General features: G+C 40.7%; 1 protein-coding gene and 1 long non-coding RNA gene across 7 annotated transcripts in view; one reads left to right on the top strand and one right to left on the bottom strand.

Annotated features, from left to right (window-relative positions):
* The window catches only part of LOC124612441 (glycerol kinase-like), a 177131-nt gene that overhangs the window by 27100 nt on the left and 125561 nt on the right, over positions 1-24470 (top strand). For 4 of the 6 annotated variants that reach the window (XM_047140657.1, XM_047140655.1, XM_047140656.1 and 1 more), the window contains exon 2: positions 21091-21167. In XM_047140657.1, the coding sequence (XP_046996613.1) occupies positions 21096-21167 (72 nt within the window). In that variant the 5' untranslated portion in view covers positions 21091-21095. Of the gene's footprint in view, positions 1-19173; positions 19322-21090; positions 21168-24470 lie in introns of those variants that run through there. The other 2 variants (XM_047140658.1, XM_047140654.1) reach the window with 2 other exon arrangements.
* Positions 29-18989, bottom strand: LOC124612442. Its single transcript, XR_006979543.1, has 4 exons — positions 18948-18989; positions 16555-16668; positions 335-476; positions 29-250 (listed from the first exon to the last, which is right to left on the bottom strand). It is a non-coding gene; the product is annotated as an uncharacterized LOC124612442 (long non-coding RNA).

A 24470-nucleotide genomic window follows, 5' to 3' on the forward strand; every position in this document is an offset into this window, starting at 1 on the left:
TTATGCAACCAGCCTGTGTATTCACCATCAAGCTTCTCAATTCTGTGTATGTGTACATTCTGTGTCACCTGATAGGGAAATACTTACATAGTGGTGACCTTGTGTGAGCCGCAAGATGCATCATGCAAGTTTTTGTATGAATCATTTTAAGTCATGTTAACATTGTGGCCATCTTTTGCTGTAAATGCAGCTCTGGAAGCTCCACAGAACATCATGTGCTGACAGTGCAGTCAATGTGTAGATCACTGACCTGTGATAAAACACAAGTTTACCATGGCTAAGAGTCCAGTGTTTTGACTGACCATAATCAAGCCATGTCACAGCCATTACCTACCTCACAGACTCTGTTCCCAGCGTAAATTGCCACCTTTACGACCAGAACAACCCGCTTCATGGTTCACTGCCATGGAGTATGTATTCAGTTCATTAGGCGTTCCAGATGCTGACATCCGATTCGTCAATGTGATCTCGGTCATCTGGTGGAACATACCAACCTAATCAGTGTCATTATATTAACACTACCTACCTAAAACAAGCATGATGCAACCAAATCTGCACTGTCACAACTCACAGAAAACTGAGCTATCTATGATGAACAATAGGATGACTGAATACTGTCTCAGCTTTGGTGATGACTCTGGGCTATACTTGACATTAATCCCATGCTGCATGCTGCCCTTTTGACACTCTGGATTGCTAAACTTCCACGACAACTACAATTGGCTGTGATATCACATGAAGCTGAATCCCTGGAGGAACAGTTGACTTAGACAAACAGAATATTTACAATATTACTGCCCAGCCAGAAAATCAACAATGTGAATTAGTCCACACCATGCAGTACATGACCATTGCCGGACTCCCTGCTGATTGATCTGACTCAATCCTCCACAGATACGCATGAAGGTGATGTCACTGCCTCCTGCCCAAAAGGAACAATGAGAAGCCTACGCACCACATCAGCATTACCTGCCAACAAAGTCACAGATGCTGCAGGTGCCTCAAGGTCGCAGCTGTGCTGGTACCATTGCCAGTCTGTCACTACCGCATGTAACTGTTGAGCACCTTGTGCATTCCCACACTTCATGCATGGGCTGCAGTATGCACATTGGCTTGCTTTGGACTGTCAAATCTCTGACCATCACTTAAGATGACTCAAGCACACGTGCCCTTGATTGCACATCTGGGATCCTGATTGTACATATTCGCCCTCAATTCAAGAAAGCACTTTTTGGTGGACGCCAGATCTGACATCAACTCAATACCACTGAAGAGGACATTGACATTTGATGAAATGTCAGCACCCACAATTGCTTGTGGATAATAAATCAAAGAGTACACTGCACGGATCTACCATATGTACCTTACAACTGGCTCCTCATCACCAACTCGCCTGGATCTCATGGAACCTGTAATGGGAATCAAATTCCTGCATCACTTCCATTTCTCTCTGGACGTACAAAATGCTATGCTCCTGTACCACGATACAGGTTGCTGCATTCAAGGGCTGTTCACACCAACAATTTCATTCTTACACAACATAACGCACTGCCCATTATGATGATTTCACATACGTCAACACGTTCAGGGAGTATGTCATTACATCAGAAAAACTGTCATTGGCAGATCAGCATTATAACAATTGTCGTGCAGCTTCTAGTGCTTTCTGTGCCAGGAAGATGATGTTCATACGGCGCATCAAGGACACATCCACTGCTCGGTCTAGTGCATGAGGAACCCAAAGTCTTCCCATGCACCTGCCACTCCATATAGCTCAAGGAGGCGGGCACAGTCTTGTTCTCACCAACTGACCATGACTCTCTGCCCACCCTGCTAGTAAATGCATGGCCAGTGACTCGGAGCACATGGCAAAAAAAGGCAGCACTTCAATGACCGGAAGCTTTCTCGGTCTGATTTCTGTTACACCTGTCTGGATGACATTCTCATTTTTCGGCTGTGCCTGAAGACCATAACTGACACCTTGAACTAGTTCCTCATGCCATAAAATATGGGAGTGTTATGCATGATGAGGACAAATCCTCCCAGTTATCAAAAACGGAAGTTACGTTCCTTATCACATAGTTTGTGCTGCAGGGATGAGACCGACCCTAGATCAAGCCAACACCATAAGACAGCCTCCCCTTCCCCAAAATTCCCAGACTTGTCATAAGCTTCATCGATTCTTAGGAATTATGAACTTCTATAGGTTCTCCTGCTGCAAGCATCGGCTGTACAAGCACCCCTCACCAATGCACTGGCAGAATCTAACATGCAAGGGACAAGGAAGATTGGATGGACTCCAAAGATGAAGGATGCATTTGAACTCACTAAAGACTGCCTTACATATGCAGTCGCATTGGCCCACCCCATCCCAAATGCACAACTCCTAATCATCACCAATGCAAGTGACACTGCGATTGGTGCCGTACTGCAGTAGTTAGTGGCTGGGAGGGGGGGGGGGGGGGAGCGGCACAGCCCCTTCGAGTCTTCTTGCGAAAACTTACATCCTCTCAGTTCAAATAGTCAACATTTGACAGAGAACTTCTTGTCATTTATGAGGTTGTGATCTACTTCCATGAAGATATTGAAGATTGACATATTATAGTGCTTAGAGACCTTAAACCTCTTGCCGATGTCATATGCCGTCCATCGGAGGACATCAGCCCCCCAATGCTATCAATGCCTGGATATTTTGTCCAGTATTGTATCGACTTCCACCACCTGACGGTCTTACCACTGACTACTTATCATGAATCATTTTCATTTCCCTCCATTTTGATTATGAGGAGCTAGTCACGAGCCAGTGCAACAATGTAAGCAATGCAGAATTGATGCACATTGATGCTACCAACCTACAAATTGGACGGTGCACTGTTCTGAGCAGTGAAACACCGATCTTCTGTGATGTCTCTCTTAACATGTTACAACCTTTGGTGCCACAAAAAATGCATCAAACAATTTTTGACTAACTCTGCAGGCTGTTCCACATAGGTGTACTGTGCCAATGCAGCAAAGTCACAAGACATGCACAACCACAATTAGTCCAAAAGCTTGCTTCCACAATGTCCACATCGATCTCTTCAGTCCTCTTCCAGAGTTAAAGGGATTCAGGTATCTACTCTCAACGATAGAATGTCCCATTGGGTGCAAGCGGTCCCCCTCAAGGACATCATGGCCGAGTCTACAGCCCACACCATTGTAGAAACATGGATAGTGCATTTTGGCACACCAGACATAATAATTGCAGATCAAGGCTGCCAGTTCAAGTCAACACTCTTTGGCGCACTGTGTAACCTTTGTGGAATCAAAAGCAACTGCACTACAGGCTGTTGCCCCCAGAGTTAATGGGCTAGTCTAGTGGTGCAATAGGACTCTCAAAGCAGCCCTCATCTGCCTTGGCAGGTTCTGGACTGAAGCATTATCATGGGTAGGACTCGGCATCTGAAACGCTTTGAAGAAGGAGCCTTGTCCCTCGCCGAGATATTATGTGGCAAATCCCTGGTGCTTCGTGCTGAGATCATTCTACCCACACAAGACCTTGAGCAAATGGACCTGCTTGCACTGGTTCAGGGGCAAAGTTCTCTCACATTGCAAACACGTCACGTTATTGGATGACGTGGTCCAGTTGGCACTGTAGCCACTGTACAGAGGACCTTTCAAAGTCCTGTGTTTGGCATTCTAATTAATGATAAATCAACAAATGCTTCAATTAACCGCATGAAATCAGGCTGGTTTCTCCTGGAGAACATTGTTCCAAATGACAATAACAACAATGGTTACAACCAGCCACTATCCAGTGCGTAGGCAGCCAACTCCCAATGCAACACACCCTGTTATCATTAGGCTCGCTCCCAGAACTTCAAACCAGATGACATTACTGTCAGACTCATTGATAATGACCTGTGCCAAATTGCCTGCAATGACGACAAGCTCACGTGGTGTTGCATGCATGCAATGGTTAGACTTTGGACATATTGACACGCATCGCTGGCCAGAGAGCAGAGGAACATCTGTGGGGAGTTACAAACAGCAATGTCTTCAGAGTCAGAATACGATGTAGATGAGCAGATGTAGTTACAAAAAACCAACTAATAGAAAAACCTAACCTACCTTAAACCCAATGATATATACATATTTTTAACAGTATTCCACCTATGAAAAATCATTTGAATTTAAAACATCCAGATAATTTCGATGCAATTAATAAAGTTAGAGCCACTGATGTACCTACACAGTTGTTAGGCACCCATGGTACAAGTTTGTTTTCCAAATTGACAGAAAAGCAATTGACTATGGCAGAATCATTTTAAAGAAGGTTGCTTTTGGATGTAAATGATGCAAAAGTGAAAATAATCATTATTTTGTAGCAGAAATGATTCCACTAAACAATGCGTCATTATCAAAGGAAGGACCAGATTTACAAAATTCATAGAACAAGTTTTGCCCCACTATAAAATTCCAAGCTTTATATACATTTCCCAAAATATAAATCCTTCCATCTACAACAGAATTTATGAAAAAGAATAAAAAGAAGCACTTCAGATGCTCTCACAATTACACAGATGGAACACAGAGTTCTTTCTATGAAACACTGTCTAGGTTCTGGCACTGGAGAAAATATAGTAAGGAAGCTTGATACTATCACAGATCATTGGGAAATTGACCAAAGCAAAATACATTTACTCATTCGTTATAGTGGCAGTAACATAGTGAAAGGTGTTTGAGCAGCTAAGTAGGATTCTGGTAGATATTTCACCCATTCGCTTTGGAGGTTTGTAACTGAGTCATTGAAGGTCCAGCCTGAAATTGGAATTATCACTACTGGTTGACATCTCATAATGTACTTAAGTCATTCAAGCTTAGCTCAAGAAAAGAGTTAGCAATTCCAAAGCAGCTAACTTAACCCAAACATGGTGCAAGGTACCAGTATGAGGTGGAATCCCATCCTTTATGTGGTAGAGCGCCTGTTGAAACAAGACCAGACTATGTCGCTGAATGCAATATGCATACTAATTTGATATCTCATCAGTGGTGTTTGATGGAACAATGCATTAAGCTTTTAAAGTCATTTGCAGAAATTACAAAAATAAATTCTGATCTCTCCTGTATATCTGAAGTAATAACACATGTTGTGGCATTAAATAACAGTTTAAATAAGGACAAAACAGCACCAAGATCCCTTGAGTTGCCACACGATGGCCTCGTTGAAAGTTGGATTAGAAATCTGTTTCTTCTCCTTAAATGAAGATCAAAATTATTGGATTACAACATGTCTAGACCTAAGACTTGGAGGTTGCTAATGATGAAAGAGCTTACCAGAAGATCCTTCTCATATTTTGCAAAGAATCTTCCAATGCCTGCTAAAAGAAGTAGAAGAGATGAATCTGAATCAACTTTTACTTGTGAAGGTCGCAACATGATCTGGGATTGCTTTAACAAGGTGGCAAATGAAAATTGGAATAACAGTCAGTGTGAGAATCAAGAAACGTTTGCAATTGTGGCAAGGGTGACTGTCATTTGAAGACAGTTCAGATTGAAAGCAATCTCAAGCCTTATATTTGGTGATCACCTAATGTTATTCTGTTTGAAACTGAAACTCAGTTCTGGTGAGATTGCACATCAGCATACTCATGTGAAGATGACAGCCAGTTGGTCCATTGAAATATTATGTCAAGATGACTAAATTATCCAGCTACATACCTGAGAAGAGTATCAATGCAAGAACTTATTGGTTTTGTTCACAAAACACTTGACAGGAAATAGTAATTGGGGTGTTCCGCAACCTGTCAAAAGCTTTTGATTTAGTTAACCACAAGATTCATTTTGAAAAGCTAAAATTCTTGGGTATGAATGGCACAAAATTCAATATATAAAAACTTACTTAGTGAACAGGTATCAGAAAATAGAAATATTAGATGAGGAGAGTAATAAATATTAGAGATGAAACAGATATCTCGCAACTATCTGGTTTCTGGACTATACAGCCTAATTTTACCCAGTTGGATACCAATTAGTAGGTCAACATGTGGTGGATACAAGAGTTCAATAAATTATGAAAAGTTCATAAAATTGACATGTGCAATGCTCCAAACACAAATAAAATCACAGTATGTTCAAATCAAAACACCATTTATTAACATTTTGACAAAATAATAAATTATTACTCATACTGAAGTAGAGGCAAATTATGGTGAATGAATGCAAATTTCTCTGCATTAAGAGGTGATAGCCAATTTCACTTGTGTTCATAAACAAGGCCAGTTTTGGAGGAAAGTCTTTCACAATATACAATGTTGCAAGGTGTTGAAAGAGAATTGTGATAAACTTTGCTAAATTCAGGCACTGTGTTGCATTAAAACCCTCTGAGCAAGTCTTGGAAGACCCAACAGTATCAACTGATGACCAAGTCATCCTCAACCAGCTGGCATCACTGGATGTGCATGTGAACTAGTAGCACACTTGTGGAAAAAATAAGCAGAATGATATACCACTAGCAGAACACTAATTAAAAGAAACCGCTGTGCTTAATGAAGACTGTTGTTGTTGTTGTTGAAATAAGATAAAATTGAATTCCACATCTTACTTAAAGGGAAATCCTTATCTCTATTAATAATATTATCAAATAATCAAAATTCAGTAGATTTCCTTAGAACACATTCCTGGTAGCAAGAAGAAGGAATGATCATTTGTGCCACATTACATATCATCTTATGTCCCTCATTAAGACAGTGTTCTGCAATTGCCAATTTCTCTGTAAGTGTGACAGTGGTGTTCTATGCATCAGTGTGGGTAGTTTGGCCAGTATAAGCCATCCCATAGTGTTAAGGAATATTGTATTCTCTGGGTTCCTTCAGCCCCAAGTCATCCTGTACTGATCCAAGAAGGGCTTAGCCAGTGATATACACACATCAAAACAAGTTTGCATCACCTCAGTTCTGAAAGTTCAGGAACCTGTACAGAAAATTGGAATAGAATCAACATAAACATTATTTCCGCCATTTTTACTGCTCATGAAAACCACACACTGCATGTTGTAGCACCATACAGTGAGACCTTCATAGGTAGTGGTCCAGATTGTTGTACACACAGGTACCTCTAATACCCAGTAGCACGTCTCGTGCATTGATGCATGCCTTTATTCGTCGTGGCATACTATCCACAAGTTCGTCAAGACACTGTTGGTCCAGATTGTCCCACTCCTCAATGACGATTTGGCGTAGGTGCCTCAGAGTGGTTGGTGGGTCATGTCTTTCATAAACAGCCCTTTTCAATCTATCCCAGGGATGTTCAATAGGGTTCACGTCTGGAGAACGTGCTGGCCACTCTAGTCGAGCGATGTCATTATCCTGAAGGAAGTCATTCACAAGATGTGCGTGATGGGGGCACAAATTGTCGTCCATGAAGGTGAATGCCATGTCAATATGCTCTCAATAGGATTGCGCTATCGGTTGGAGGATGACATTCACGTATTGTACAGCTGTTATGGCGCCTTCCATCACCACCAGTGACATACATTGGCCCCACATAGTGCCCCAAAAACAGCAGGGAAACTCCACCTTGCTGTACTTGCTGGACAGTGTGTATAAGGTGTTCAGCCTGACCGGGTTGCCTCCAAACATGTCTCTTTGAAGGCATATGCAACAATCATCAGTGAAGAGAATGTGATGCCAATCCTGTGTGGTCCATTCGGAATGTTGTTGGACCCATCTGTACCATGCTGCATGGTGTCGTGGTTGCAAAGATGGACCTTGCCATGGACATTGGTAGTGAAGTTGTGCATCATGCAGCCTATTGTGCACATTTTGAGTTATAACACGACATCCTGTGGTTGCACAAAAAGCATTATTCAACATGGTGGTGTTGCTGTAAGGGTTCCTCCGAGCCATAATCCATAGGTAACGGTCATCCACTGCAGCAGTAGCCCTTGAGCAGCCTGAGCGAGGCATGTCATTGATAGTTCCTGTCTCTCTGTATCTCCTCCATGTCCGAACAACATTGCTTTGGTTCACTCAGAGACTCCTGGACACTTCCCTTGTTGAGAGCCCTTCCTGGCCCAAAGTAACAATGTGGACATGATCGAACCATGGTATTGACCATCTAGGCATGGTTGAACTACAGACAACATGAGCCGTGTATCTCCTTCCTTGTGTAATGACTGGAACTGATCAGCTGTCGGACCCCCTCCATCTAATAGGCACTATTCATGCATGGTTGTTTACATCTTTGGGCAGATTTAGTGGCATCTCTTAACAGTCAAAGGGACTGTGTCTGTGATACAATATCCACAGTCAATGTCTATCTTCAGGAGTTCTGGGAACCGGGGTGATGCAAAACTTTTTTTGATGTGTGTAAATACTCTTTTGATGTCATATCTTCTTAAAATTATTGAAATTTTCCAGGATGTACTTGCAGCAAAGGGTAAAAAAAAGTAACAGATTTGGTCAGTACAACCATCGTCGTAACTGCCGTCTGCTTAACGTCTGCTGTGCAGTGAGCTACCTTAATTTAAGTATTAACTGTATTTTTCTTACTTGTCACTTCTTCTTCCGTGAGCTTTTGCTTTTAGGAAGCTTTAATTGTCATGTGCTAGTAATAGTGTCCCATAGATTTCGTGTTTGTTTTGAATACAGTCAGAGAGCGTCCCTTTAGTCAACCATGGTGCCAGTAGTGCTAGTGTTTGTTTTCAATACAGTCCAGAGACAGGTAGTGCTATTTTCATTGTTTTCTACAAGAAGTGGCTAGCAATCACAGTTTAGTCAACAATCAGCCACCTTTAGTGAATTAGCAGTCTAGTTAAAAGTTGATTAACTCTCTACAGTAAATTGATTTCTTAGGATGGATAGGATGTGTGACTGCTGTGTATAGATGCAGGAGGAGCTGGCCACTGTTTGCGAATGGCTGAGCGTGTTGATGGCCACGGTCAGCTGTCTTCAGGCTGCTGCCTCAGAGTGTAGCGCCAGTGGGGAGTCTGGTGCGTCACGTGGTACACCCCAGGTCTTACACGCTTCGCCCACGGTCCCTGCTGTCGAGACATCTTCGTGGGTACCGGGTGCGGTTGGGCCACCCTCTCCCCAAGGGGAGTGGCGGGTTCAGCGGCATTCGCGGTGCACGAGGCGGAGGGTAAATGTGGAGGCTGACCGTGTGGCATCGCCCGCTCTGCCTGTGGGTGGACATGTGGCTGCTCCTTCAGCAAGGTCCGAGCAGGCACACGGGGAGAAGGGTTTATTAGTTATTGGGAGCTCCAACGTTAGGCGGATGGTGGAGCCCCTTAGGGAAATAGCGGAAAGGTCGGGGAGGAAGCCCAGTGTTCACTCTGTCTGCTTCCCGGGGGGTCTCATCCGAGATGTGGAGGAGGCCCTGCCGGCGGCGATAGAGAGCAATGGGTGCACCCGACTGCAAATTGTTGCTCATGTTGGCACCAGTGACTCCTGCCTTCTGGGTTCAGAGGTCATCCTCAGTTTGTACAGGCGGTTGGCGGAATTGGTGAAGGCGGAAAGCCTCGCTCGCGGGGTGGAATCAGAGCTGACTATTTATAGTATCGTTCCCAGAACCGATCACAGTCCTCTGGTTTGGAGCCGAGTGGAAGGCTTAAACCAGAGTCTCAAACAATTCTGCGGAGGTCTGGGGTGCAAATTTCTCGACCTCCGCTCTCGGGTGGAGAAATGTAGGGTCCCCCTGAATAGGTCAGGCGTGCACTACACGCCAGAAGCGGCTACAAGGGTAGCGGAGTACGTGTGGAGTGCACATGGGGGTTTTTTAAGTTAGAGAATTCCCTCCCTAGGCCCGACAAGACGCCCCCTGAGACGCAGCAAGGTAGGAGTAGGCAAAATGCAACAGGGAATAACAATATTAATGTGCTAATAGTAAACTGCAGGAGCGTCTATAGAAAGGTCCAGAACTGCTCTCATTAATAAACGGTCACAACGGACAGAAAGTTGGCTGAAACCAGACGTAAACAGTAATGAAATCCTAAACTCAGATTGGAATGTATACCATAGAGACAGGCTGGACAGTGAAGGGGGAGGCATGTTTATAGCGGTAAGAAGTGCAATAGTATTGAAAGAAATTGATGGAGATCCGAAATGCGAAATAATTTGGGTGAAGGGCATGGTTAAAGCAGGCTCAGACATGGTAATTAGATGTCTCTATAGGCCCCCTGGCTCAGCAGCTGTTGTGGCTGAGCACCTGAAGGATAATTTGGAAAATATTTCGAGCAGATTTCCCCACCATGTTATGGTTCTGGGTGGAGATTTTAATTTGCCGGATATAGACTGGGGGACTCAAATGTTCATAACGGGTGGCAGGGACAAAGAATCCAGTGAAATTTTTTTAAGTGCTTTATCTGAAAACTACCTTGAGCAGTTAAACAGAGAACCGACTTGTGGCGATAACATATTAGACATTCTGGTGACAAACAGACCCGAACTATTTGAAACAGTTAACGGAGAACAGGGAATCAGCGATCATAAAGCGGTTACTGCATCGATGATTTCAGCCGTGAATAGAAATATTAAAAAAGGTAGGAAGATTTTTCTGTTTAGCAAAAGTGACAAAAAGCAGATTACAGAGTAACTGACGGCTCAACACAAAAGTTTTGTCTCAAGTACAGATAGTGTTGAGGATCAGTGGACAAAGTTCAAAACCATCGTACAATATGCGTTAGATGAGTATGTGCCAAGAAAGATCATAAGAGATGGAAAAGAGCCACCGTGGTACAACAACCGAGTTAGAAAACTGCTGTGGAAGCAAAGGGAACTTCACAGAAAACATAAACATAGCCAAAGCCTTGCAGACAAACAAAAATTACACGAAGCGAAATGTAGTGTGAGGAGGGCTATGTGAGAGGCATTCAATGAATTCGAAAGTAAAGTTCTATGTACTGACTTGGCAGAAAATCCTAAGAAATTTTGGTCTTATGTCAAAGCGGTAGGTGGATCAAAACAAAATGTCCAGACACTGTGTGACCAAAATGGTACTGAAACAGAGGATGACAGACTAAAGGCCGAAATACTAAATGTCTTTTTCCAAAGCTGTTTCACAGAGGAAGACTGCACTGTAGTTCCTTCTCTAGATTGTCGTACAGATGAAAAAATGGTAGATATCGAAATAGATGACAGAGGGATAGAGAAACAATTAAAATCACTCAAATGAGGAAAGGTCGCTGGACCTGATGGGATATCAGTTCGATTTTACACAGAGTACGCGAAGGAACTTGCCCCCTTCTTGCAGCGGTGTACCGTAGGTCTCTAGAAGAACGTTGCATTCCAAAGGATTGGAAAAGGGCACAGATCATCCCCGTTTTCAAGAAGGGACGTCGAACAGATGTGCAGAACTATAGACCTATATCTCTAACGTCGTTCAGTTGTAGAATTTTGAAACACGTATTATGTTCGAGTATAATGACTTTTCTGGAGACTAGAAATCTACTCTGTAGGAATCTGCATGGGTTTCAAAAAAGACGGTCGTGTGAAACCCAGCTCACGCTATTCGTCCACGAGACTCAGAGGGCCATAGACAGGGGTTCACAAGTAGATGCCGTGTTTCTTGACTTCCGCAAGGCGTTCGATACAGTTCCCCACAGTCGTTTAATGAACAAAGTAAGAGCATATGGACTATCAGACCAATTGTGTGATTGGATTGAAGAGTTCCTAGATAACAGAATGCAGCATGTCATTCTCAATGGAGAGAAGTCATCCGAAGTAAGAGTGATTTCAGGTGTGCCACAGGAGAGTGTCATAGGACCATTGCTATTCACAATATACATAAATGACCTTGTGGATGACATCGGAAGTTCACTGACGCTTTTTGCAGATGATGCTGTGGTGTATCGAGAGGTTGTAACAGTGGAAAATTGTATGGAAATGCAGGAAGATCTGCAGCAAATTGACGCTTGGTGCAGGGAATGGCAATTCAATCTCAATGTAGACAAGTGTAATGTGCTGCGAATACATAGAAATATAGACCCCTTATCATTTAGCTACAAAATAGCAGGTCAGCAACTGGAAGCAGTTAATTCCATAAATTATCTGGGAGTACGCATTAGGAGTGATTTAAAATGGAATGATCATATAAAGTTGATCGTCGGTAAAGCAGATGCCAGACTGAGATTCATTGGAAGAATCCTAAGGAAATGCAATCCGAAAACAAAGGAAGTAGGTTACAGTACGCTTGTTCGCCCACTGCTTGAATACTGCTCAGCAGTGTGGGATCCGTACCAGAAAGGGTTGATAGAAGAGATAGAGAAGATCCAACGGAGAGCAGCGCGCTTCGTTACAGGATCATTTAGTAATTGTGAAAGCATTACGGAGATGATAGATAAACTCCAGTGGAAGACTCTGCAGGAGAGACGCTCAGTAGCTCGGTAAGGGCTTTTGTTAAAGTTTCGAGAACATACCTTCACCGAAGAGTCAAGCAGTATATTGCTCCCTCCTACATATATCTCGCGAAGAGACCGTGAGGATAAAATCAGAGAGATTAGAGCCCACACAGAAGCATACCGACAATCCTTCTTTCCACGAACAATACGAGACTGGAATAGAAGGGAGAACCGATAGAGGTACTCAGGGTACCCTCCGCCACACACCTTCAGGTGGCTTGCGGAGTATGGATGTAGATGTAGATTCTGCTCAAAAATGGCTTTAAGATGGTCCAATTTCTGTATTGAATTTTCTGTTTTGTAAATAGCATAGGCTCTCCTCACCAAAGTCTGCAAGACCACAGTTGCTTTGGTGTGGTGGATGACAGCTAGTTGCATGAAGATAACAATCAGTACGCATAGGTTTATGATATACACTGTGTCACCATGCCCCAAAATCCCACCGTCATTTCTGTGAACCAAAATATCAAGATGAGGAAGTTTTCCATCCTTTTCAACTTCCATCGTAAATTTGACAGTAGGATTAATAGAGATAAGATTTTCCCTTTAACTAAGAAGTGGAATCCAATTGTATCTGATATTCAACAACAATGGTCTTTGTTTTGATCAGCAGCTTCTTTTCATTAGTATTGTCTGCATGAATGGCCACCAACAAACTGTGACCAAGAAACAGCTGGACCACCCAGTTGCTGAGCGTGCTGCCTGACACAATGTCCTTCATACAATGTAGGCTTTCACGGCCGGTGTTGTATTCAGTTAAAACTTCTGGGCTGAGAGGCCGTGGTCGATGTATAAAGGAAATTTTATACATTGACCACGGCCTCTCAGCCCGGAAGTTTTAGCCGAAGACAGTGTTCTTCATTTCAGTGACTGCTTCATAGCCTCTCATTTGGACCCTTCCTACTAACACCAACTTTTCTGAATTGCGTGGGGGGGGACTCTCCCTGAAATATATCCCATCTTCCCGTAAACCTCCTGGCCTCGGTCTTCATCAGTCATCGTCCTTTACCCACCTGTTCCCATTCCAGCACTACACAGCCCTCTGTTCTACCAATGCACCCACAGTTTTTTTTTACTTCTTTTCCACTGCCCTGCCCCCCTTCTTTCCATCTAGCCTCCACACTGCATCTAGCTGCCCTACTCTCTCTCCACCTCGTCCCTCTATGCTGCTACAAGCAGCACTTTATTTCCTTCGCCCTCCCCCTCTCCACCCCAGACTCCTCCTTGCTCCCATCATCCAGACTACTTCTCCCATCATGCACTGCTGCTTGCAGTCTGGCCTCAGCAGCTAGAGACTGTGGTCATGTGTGTGCGAGTTGCATTTACATGTTTATATGGTTTTTTGTCTAGTTCTGATGAAGGCCTTTTTAGCTATAGCTTTTGTTTGACTGTCTTTTGTTGTGCCTATCTGTACTCAGCATCACCACTATATGGTGAGTAGCACTCTATCCTTTTCATAATATTGTCAGAATATGTTCAAATTTTTTTTATATTAATGCTATTATACTAACAGGTCAGTAGTTTTCATGTTATATTTAATCACCTTTTTTGTGCATGGTAACCACCAGCAATTTTAAACTCTCATGATACAATCCTCATGTGATGGCTTCGCTAATCATGTCAGTCAGAGGGTTAACAATCAATTTAGAAGATAGTTAGATAATATTATTTGGAATACCATAGCTGCCCTTGGTCTTGATGTTATCAACTTATTTATGATTTTTGTTATTCCTTTCTCACTTGTTGGAAACAGGTATATGGAATTTCTTAGTGGGCATCTTTTCTGTAGTAAAACATTTATAGCACTTTTTGGAGTTGGCATATTCTTTGTTATAAGAGGTGATCAAAAGTTTTCAGTCGAAGGAAGAGTCACTGTGAGCATTGAGGCAATCATCCTACTGATGCTCCAGATGAAGATACCCAGATGTAGGACTAGTCGACCCTCCGACACCTTTTTTAAAGGACTGAAGGTGTGATAAACACATGGGGAGAGATCAGGTGTGTAAGGCGGATGCTGTTTTGTGTCCCAGTGCTGTGAGTCTAGCCTACCTAATTGACCAGCATTTTGTGTCAAATCGCGACCAGCACAGAATCTTGTGCACTATTGCACAGTGGTGGTTTCCGAAAGACAAGCTGCCCCATAGACATTCTTCATTGTCTGATGGATGCCTACTGGTGTTTGTCCTCCAGCATCCAAGAAAAGAATAACAGTAAGTTTACCCTGTTGGGATGTATTTTGGTAATAAGATTGCATGTTTCCGCATTTACCGCACAGTCGCCAGATAGATACAAATGCTATGCTAATCCGTTGCCTACATGTTGGTGGTTATATATCTTCATTGGAGTTGTGCTACATTGCTTAGATGCTGCAGCACTTCTCTCAAATGGAACTTTTTGATTGCCCCATATAGATTTTTGCATATGTTTATGAAATAGTCATTAAATGCTTTAGCTATAGTTCCTGGGTTTCTTTGTAAAGAATTATTTCAGCTAATTTCCTTGTGGCTTTGGTCTGTTCTATTTCTCAATTTATGATCAATCACACTGTTTTTGCCTTATCATCTGAATTGATAATGACCTTTTCAATATCCATTTCTTTGCAAATTTTAAGACTTTGGTGTAGACTTGTTTATATATATTCCTTGCAGTACCATTGAAAGTACAAGCAATTGGTTTTATATGTACTGATTCTGTGTAGTACTTTAAACCTTTTGCTTGAAACAATGCTGCCCTTTGTTATACATTTGTTTTGTCTTTCTTCATTTGTTTCGCATATATTTTTGATAGAGAATGGCTCTTTAAAATATTCAGAATATCTAGTTATGAAGAAACTAAAATTGTTTACACTGCAGTTGTCACTTTGGATATCAGTCTAGCCTTCATCAGTCAGATTATGGTTGAAGGTGCTTATGTTACTATTATGCATTGCTTTGTGTTTACTGTAGTGCTTCCTAGGCTTCAAATTTTATTCTACAGAGGGTACCTCTTCTCTTTGATTAGACTGATAATTCTCAATTATCTACATATATGTTGGTGACAATATAGTCTATAGGAGTAGCACTGTTTGTAGCTGTTCTAGTACAGTCATTGACTGTGTTATGTGAATTCTATGAGGTTGTGGGAACAAGAGACTGACCAGTGAAGTTTATTCCTCAGAAAAGTACCTGTTTGACAGTGAAGTGTTCTGTTCTGTTGACGTCCATTGTGGATCTGCCTATACTTTTTACAGTATTTATATTGCATCATGGAGCTACTGTTTCTAGTTCATTCCATTCAAGAAACTGAAGAAATTAAACAGACAATATGTTATTAAATTTAATGCTCATCAATATTATTTCAACATGTCAATATTTCGAACTTGAAAAACAGGAAGTGGCAATTTTGTGAATAAAGGGATGTGGCAATTTTGTATTGTAACAAATGTTATTCCTGCCAAGATAGGTGATGTGGTGAAGGAAGATAATACAACTCTGTATTGTACTGTAGTGCTGTTGTATAGTGATGTCGAAGATGTGGAGATTCACCTGGCGATGATGAACAGTGATGTGTTATACAAAATGTGAACAGAACACATTCAGCATTTGATAATGAGCTGGACTTCCAATTGTAATTCGAGTAAATAAATGTCTTTAAGTATATGTGTGTCTGATTTCTGATCTACAAGGTTGTTAGTGAGTAAATATCCTCTTAAATTTGGATATCTTACCCTGTATAATCAATATTACAATTAGCACATGGTATTGTATTGTAACTATCTTTGCAACTGCTAGCCTTATTTACCACACAAGTTAGTTTTTCAAAAATGTCTTAGTGCTACTATCAGGCGAACAGAAAACATTAATGATGATGTATCTTGCAATATTAATTATAGTTTCAATTGACAAATGCTTGAAATGTCTTTCAGTATATACAGCTGCTACGATTTTTATAATCTGAGCAACAAAAGTGTGATTCCAATGAAAAGTTTTGCGTGTTACACAGAAGCCACGGTTCAGTCGCCACGGTTCAGTAAAACACACCACTGTTGGACTATCCACAGCACCCAATAGTGCTTGTAGGATTAAAACTTTACACCTTAAAGACTGAATATTTTGCTGCATGACTGATAGTTCTTTTTTTAGTGATTTTGACTTTGACATGCTTGTCCATAAAAAGAAATCATTGCTTTTGATACTCACTTTCTTGTTTCTGACTGACATATGAGTACCAGCAGTATCCTTCCTCTTGTCTGCAGTGGTGGCTGTGACTGCAATTTTAGTGCTGTCAAGGTAGCTGCTGGTAGCTGCAGGGACCTGTGAAGTTGCCTTTGCAGTGTGAACCAATTCAGCTGTGTCATTTATTTTACCTGCTTCTGTATTTGCTACACAATTGATTTTTTTCTGATTTCTTCATTCAAACAAAATTACATCATATCTCATATATATGGGGATACTAGATACTACCACAGCTGCATGCTTTAGCGTACATGACCTTAATCAATCAACCCCTGTAGGCTTTTCTTCACTATGGGATGTACAGAAAGCAATGTGTGAATGAATGACTAGAATAAGATAACTTCTTTAGGAGACCACTCACAAAAGAAAACTTGCTAGCTTTCAAGTGAAAGTGCACACTCGTTCTCTCTCTCTCTCTATCTGACACACACACACTCTCTCTCTCTCTCTCTCTCTCTCTCTCTCTCTCTCTCCCTCTCTCTCTCTCTCTCTCTCCCTCTCTCTATGCCCCTACAACATGGCATCAGCTGATGCACAAAGCCAGTGCTGCAGTATGGCTGATAGACTAGGTTGGAGTTGGGAATGTATCAGGTGAGGTGGGTAGAAAGAGGCAGAAAGAGGAGCTGGGGGTGGGTGGCTAGTGGCTCAGAGGGAGGTAGCCAGTCTGCTGGCTAGGAATGCAGGAGAGAGGGATGGCAAGTGCACAAACCAGGCATATGATGCATGGGTGTAGGAGCCGGTGGAGAGTGGTGCACACTGGAGGTGAAGTAGAGACATGAATTTGGGAGGAATGATAATATAGAGAGAGGGAAAACTGTGGGGAGGTTGTGACAACATTGGGTTACCAGAGATTGTCGCCAGGACAGCTGGTTGGAAGCCATACTGACACAAAAGTGGACTAGTGTTTCCAGCAGAGTTGATATATGACATGACTACTTTCACAAGTGCTGCACCCCCTGATAGGATAGGATAGGATAAGCGTGTAACAGGGCTGGAGCAGGAAGCGCCACCTGGATAAATTTGGGAACCTGACTGATCCACCTATACAGCGCTTCCTACTTTACGCTTCCTACTCCATTCCTGTTCAAAATGTCATTTTTTTTTCAATATATGTTTGTTAAGTGCTATTTTGTTCTAAGTACTCTATTACATGTCCCTAGGCTTGATCTTGATCCAGGTACCTAACACAGAGAAAGTCTTTCAAATATATGTTAGTAAATGTTGCATGGTCTTTGTGCCAAGCTATGCTTCCCTGTGGAATTCCGTAATTTAAAATATATGAGAATCAGTTTTTGTTGACAACAGTTCTACTTGCTAAAAACCTAACACTGTGTTTCTATGCTTACGTTATCACAAGTAAAATGTAGAGACTCAGTATTAATGGCACTTGAAACAAACATTTCATTTTGTTGAAAACTGACATTTTTGAGACCATGGGTACCGTATATAAAAACACGTATTAATGCTTGTAAAGAAGAAAACAGCAATCAGCCAGTGTTTGCTATTTATTTATGCAAATAGCACTGTTACCGTTTTCGAACTGATTGCTGTTCACATTTATATTACATTTGTTGTTGTTAATGTTAACTGTTGGAAGGAAAAAACTGGTAGCAACTAGTGTCAACAGCAAAGAAATGTAATACATACATGAACACCCATCTGAAGATGAACCTATCATTTCTAAATAGAACAACAAGCAAAAAGTCAAACACCAAGAATCCCATCCATAGAAAATATTTTGATCCTTTTTTTCCATTAGAGATGCTAGTGCAAAAAGTAGGGTAAGTGGTCGAACAAAAAATGATGTGTTCTATGTAACTAATTTTAGATTGCTCCATTAGAATGTTCAATCACTGTACAGTAAATGTAACAAGACAGAAATAATGTTAAATGATCTGAATGATATTTCTGCCCTATGCTTTATCTAACACTGGATTACACAAGATGTGTCAAGAGTTGATGTACCTCTGCAAGCATGTATTGCACAAAAATATTTATTCATGGGGACACCTGTCTATGTGTTAAAAAAATGTTGAATTCAACAGTGTAACTAAATGTCACAATCTGTTCAGTAAAAATGATTATAGAACTGGCTATATTTGAATCACCAAGGCAAAATACAATTATTATTTGTATGTACAGGTCACCAGATGGAGACAAAAAAGTGTTTTCTAATCGCACGGAGAAATATTTTCTTCCAATTATAATGGCAAAACAAAAATGCTAGAAATCACATAGTTTGTAATTCATGTCATATAGCTTATAACAGGAAAATGTATTTCTGTATACTTCTTGTGGACAATGGTATTTGAATGAAAAGATTTTTTTATGTTTTACATCTGTCAGGCTTACCATACCTACTCTATCCCTCACTCATGCTTTGCTGATGCTCAGTCATGTTTAAGGTGTTTGTTTATTATACGATCTCATCAATTTCATCTTAAAATGTTTTGTAACACTTTTTGCTGTCTATCCCTCATTCATTGTCAAAGGTGAACACTAAATCAGCAGAACCAGTCTAATAACATACAAGTTATCTCTTGGCAAATGCCAAGGTTATAGGTCATACTGATAAAAGTACATGTTTACATTTGCTCTCAGCTGAGACACAAGTGAGACATTCTTGATTTTCATGAGTTACTTCTGTTATATTTTTAGTCTTTTCAGGGAAACTTAAAAATGACAAGTTTTGTAAAACACATGTGGGAATATTTAAAAGGGAAGCAACAAGGTAGAGAGCATGTTTCACTAGCCCCTTGTGTGCTAGCACTTTGACAACAGATATATGTCTGACCATGCCATTTTGACAAAAGTACACGCCTAGTCTTGCTACATTCTCATGCATCTGTTGACACAAATTTCAAGAATGTCTATATCTGTCTCAGTATCTCCTATGTTTGTTGAAAATATATATTTTCTGAGTAATGCTCTCACCTACCACAAAGCTTAATTTTATAGCTCTTATCAAGCAAAAAAACCCAAGAAAAAGTAAATAACATGAATATAAAAGTATAAAAAACACTGCAGTACTTTTCATTATAATGAAATAACAGGTTAATAAGCTTGACTTGCAGTCGCATTGAACTACGAAAGTAATGATGTTAGAAATTTAGCACCTGTCATTTCATGTATACATGTGTGTACAGGTATTGCTGGTTTTGTTGTGAATAGAATTGTGGCATATTAACAGATACAGCCACATTTATTTTATATTATGTTTATGTCTTTTCTTTCATTAAAGCAGTGGTGAATTTCTTTCAAAACTAGTAATTAGCTTGAGATATTAATTTACAACATAAAAATACAGTAATTATGTAGAAGGTTTCACTTCCTAAATATATGCATGTTGTTGGTTTTTCCTCATACATTGAGAAGGGAAGAATTTTCAGTGTGTAACAGCTCTAGACTCTCCTTTTGAGGAAACACTAAAATCTTTATAAAAAACAGATTTCCTTGTTGTGCTCTGGCTATCAGAGTTGATCGAAAAAAAAAAGAAAGAAATTCTGTTGGCAGCACCAAACAAACTTAGTGAGTCCATATACTAGTATATTATAGTAAACATTAAAAAATCTCTCTAAGGAGCCCCTTCAGTACATTTTGTTACTTACTCTCTAGATTACAGTCTCTAAGGAAACACAGATAACACAATAACAAATTTTTATGCCTGTAAAAGTTATCAGCATTAGGTCAGTGGGTGAAAGGGGTGGCATTTTCAGTCTATTTCAGTTTATCGTTTATCTTACTATCCAGGTAGTTTAAGTGTGGAGCATGGCTATTATTCAGTTCTGTTTGATGTGTAATCTCTTCTCTACAATTCCTTTCTTACTGGCATACCAATTTTTGCATATCTTTAGATTTCTGCATTTGCAGTAAAGCTGGTGTTATTATTTTCTCGTGAGATTTTGACTGCTTGCTTAGCTCTCTTCCTCACGTGTGTCAAGCGCAGCTTTCGGGTACTTGCTGTGTTGGTGCCAACCGGCTTTGAATGGGATAAGCTGTGCACTACCTTTTATAACAGTGGCTATACTGACAGTAAAGTTCTATTGCAAATTTGTTTCAATAAGTTTTTGTATTGGGTGGACATTGTTCCAATAAAGAGAGCACTTAGAGAGCAGACTCTTAATTGAATACCATTGTCAGCGCTGGGAAACAATCACAGACATAAAAGGTGGTCCACAGTCTGTCTAGTTCACAGTTAGGTTGGAGTCCAGCCAATGAGCATATGAGATTTGTACTCAACCACATGAAGAGGACTTTTAGGCAAACTTAAAAAAAAATCGTTAGTATCCTCATTGACTGCAACCTCAGAAGTTAGAGTAATAAAGAAGCATGATAGTGCACATTTTTTGCAACTGAAGGAATAACTTGATAACTTGCGCTCTGCTCTAAAATAAAATTACCAATTAAAACTTTTATGAGGCTGCAGTTTTTGAAATTACTCTTTTCCAGATAGCATTGCAGGGCTATAAACATTAATGAAAGTCTCAATTTTTGTTTCAGGCAGTATGGGTAGAACGGGAAGATTAGGTCCTTTAGTTGGAGCAATTGATGAAGGAACAAGCAGCGCAAGATTCTTGGTGAGTAATATTGTTTAATACTTACATCTGAGTGAAAGCCTTGAGAATAAGTGTTTAGTACTCCAGTTCACTTTACTGCTGCCGAAGATGTAAATGAAAGTCATTTCAGTACATTTACTAAGGAAAAGAAACAATGTCAGATAATACAGAGTGATTATAATTAAAGTTAAACTTTCAAACTGCTGTAGAAATAACACCACTGGTCAAAATGATGTCAAATTGTAATGGAATATTATCGGAGAAGGGGAGAAATATATGGCAGAAGAAAAATAAATAGTTACAAAATGTAGCAATAGATGGCACTGTAAGAATCATAATTTAGTAGTGGTCGACTAAAAACGACAAGTGAATCATACAGCAATGCCTAAGGTGTATGTTTGGCGTTAAACAAATTGTACTTCTCAGTGTGAATGTGTTACAGGTGTGATACTGTTAGTTACATAACCCCATCCACCACGGCAATGCATATCACATTGGATGGGAAAAATTGGTTTTTAACTGTCCTGAGGCCATGAACTGCATAAAAAGCATCACTCACATCGGTTTTTAATTGTCCTGAGGCCAAACACCGCTTAAAAAGCATCAATCAAAATCAAATCGGATTATCTATTTCCATGTGACTGGCACAAAACATGTTCGATATGCTGTCCATTGTTTTCTGCAACAAGTTGAAATTGAGAAACGGCATGTTCCACAGCTGATCGAAGTGTTTCCGGGGTCACGTTCAGAATGAGTAGCGCAATGCAGCTAAGTTTGCAGTTGGAACATCTTTCAGATAGCCCCACAGCAAGAAGTCACACGGATTAAGATCAGGTGATTGGGATGGCCAGGCTGTAGGGAAATGGCAGTTCATAAATGTAGCATTTCCAAAATGGTGCTCCAACAGCTGCTTAACTGATTTTGCAATGTGTGGAGGTGTGCCATCTTCCATAAAAATTATCCCATCCACACATCCACACTATTGGAATGCTGGAATGATGTAGTTGCGTGAAAAACACTCATAGCAATTACCAGTGACGGTACAGGTAATAGGACCGGAAGCGCTTGTCTCTTCGAAAAAATATGGCCCTATGATAAATGATGCTGTAAATCCGCACCACACAGTGATCTTTTCAGGATGAAGTGGTACTGGTTGATTTGTGTGGATTTTTCATTATACATATTTGACAGTTTTGTGTATTGACATATTATGTCTGATGGAAGTGGGCTTCGTCCATCCACAAAATCTTCCACAGCCAGTCAGTGTCCACTTCCGTGCAATAAAGAAATTCTAAAGAAAATTGCTGGCAGGTCAACAGGAAGCGACTCATACACATGGTTAATTTTGAATGGGTTGCAAAGAAGGATGTTTTGTAGGATTTTACACACCGTGCCCACGGGTATGTCCAATGTTCGGGCAATTGTCCGTGCACTACACATTTGCACACCACCACTCGTCTCCTCCTGCATTTCTGTGGCCCCTGCTTCCACTGACATCGAACCAATTCGTTTCCTCCCTCTACCAGCTTGCATACCAAAAGAACCCGTCTTTTCCAATTTCCGGATCATTTTCTCCAGACCCACGGCAGTCATTGGACCAAAGCCTTTTTTCAAATGCTTCAGTGTCCATAACTTCTGCAGAGTGACGTGTGTACAGTGTAATGTAATTAACTGTCAGAGATAAAGTTTATCTCATGCGAAAAGTACGATGCCCACAGTAGAGAGTTAAGGTAACTTCATTATGTTGCCATACAATGTGTTTAATTTATTTATTTATGAATATTTTCTTTTATGATAAATAATGGATTTGTTTGAGATGTTAAATGTTGTATATTTATATATATTTATTTATAAGTGTCTTTGGAGAGTATTAAGGTCAGAAGACCAAAGAATCTGGAATGCAGGAATGTCTGCAACTTCCGGGCACATGTTGGCTTGCCCGCCACTTCTTTGTCGGTATTGGAGGGAGATGGACGTGTTTAAGTGACCAGTACAATATGGTGGCATCGTCCGGGATTATTGAGAATGTTACCGAAATAAACTACCACCGAGATTGCGAAGAAAACGACAGAATTCGTACATCCTGGCTGAAAATGTTAAAGGAAGTCGAATGCTGATACCTTCAAGACAAAGGAAGTCGAATGCTGATACCTTCTAGACAAACGAGATCTGCAGTGTGTAATCTTTCAGCAGCTACTAATAAATATGCCTTGCTGAAATTGTGCTGGAACTACTCGTATTATTATCAATTACAAACACGTGGTGCGAATGTGGTCTTACCACAATATACCGCGTTAGATTCCACATCATTCAGTTATCAAGAAACGAGATAGGTAACAAACAGTACAACGGTCATCATTCTTGTAATACACCTTTTTTCAAATGCTTCAGTGTTCGTAACTTCTGCAGAGTGACGTGTGTACAGTCATCACTCTTGTAATACAGCTTTACAAGCAGTGTGCGATCCAGTATTGAGACAGTCATGGCGAACATTGCAGACGCGAAAGGAGGAAAAGCCGTGTACCCAGTGTGTTTATACCAACTTCATTGGGTTGTGCACATGACAGATGTTTCATTTACATATTCTGACACACACAGCACCATCTATTGATCAATTTCCACACTTTTTTTTTCTTCTGCCGTATGTTTTCCCCCTTCTCCAATAATATTCTATTGCAATTTGATATTGTTCTGAGCAGTAGTGTTATATCTACAGTGTTTTGAAAGTTTAACTTTAATTATAATCATCTGTATAATGATGTAATGATAATAGTACAAGGGCATGCTGAAATGTAATGCCTCAAAATTTTTTACTTGAGGACTTGTAAAGCTTTTTAAATAAAACATGCTTTATTAACATGCCACATCTTCATTTCTCAACATAGTCACCCAGATGATGAACATGTTTCTTCCAGTGAGAAACCAGTTTGTTGATACCATCACAGTAGAATATTGGACTTTACCAATGGAGCCACAACTTCACCTCTTCTTGCACCGCTTCATTGCTATCAAAGTGAAGTCCTCAAAGGTGTTCTCTAACTTTTGGAAACACATGAAAATCAGGTGGTGCCAAGTCAGGGCTGTATGAAGGATGATCGATGACAGTGAACCCAAGGCATCAGATTATTGGATATGTCACAGCACTCATGTTTGGTCAGGCATTGTCATGCTGAAGTGGATGATCCTCTGTGTGGATGAACTCTCCTGTGGTTAGAATCTCGATTACAGCATGCTGTTTCTCACACACAAATGTTTTTACATTACACACCGCTATGTTATGCACCACAACTCAGAGCCCTCTACCAGCAAAGGATTGCAACTTGG

This window comes from Schistocerca americana, chromosome 4, assembly GCF_021461395.2.
Source record: "Schistocerca americana isolate TAMUIC-IGC-003095 chromosome 4, iqSchAmer2.1, whole genome shotgun sequence".
NCBI lineage: Eukaryota > Metazoa > Arthropoda > Insecta > Orthoptera > Acrididae > Schistocerca > Schistocerca americana.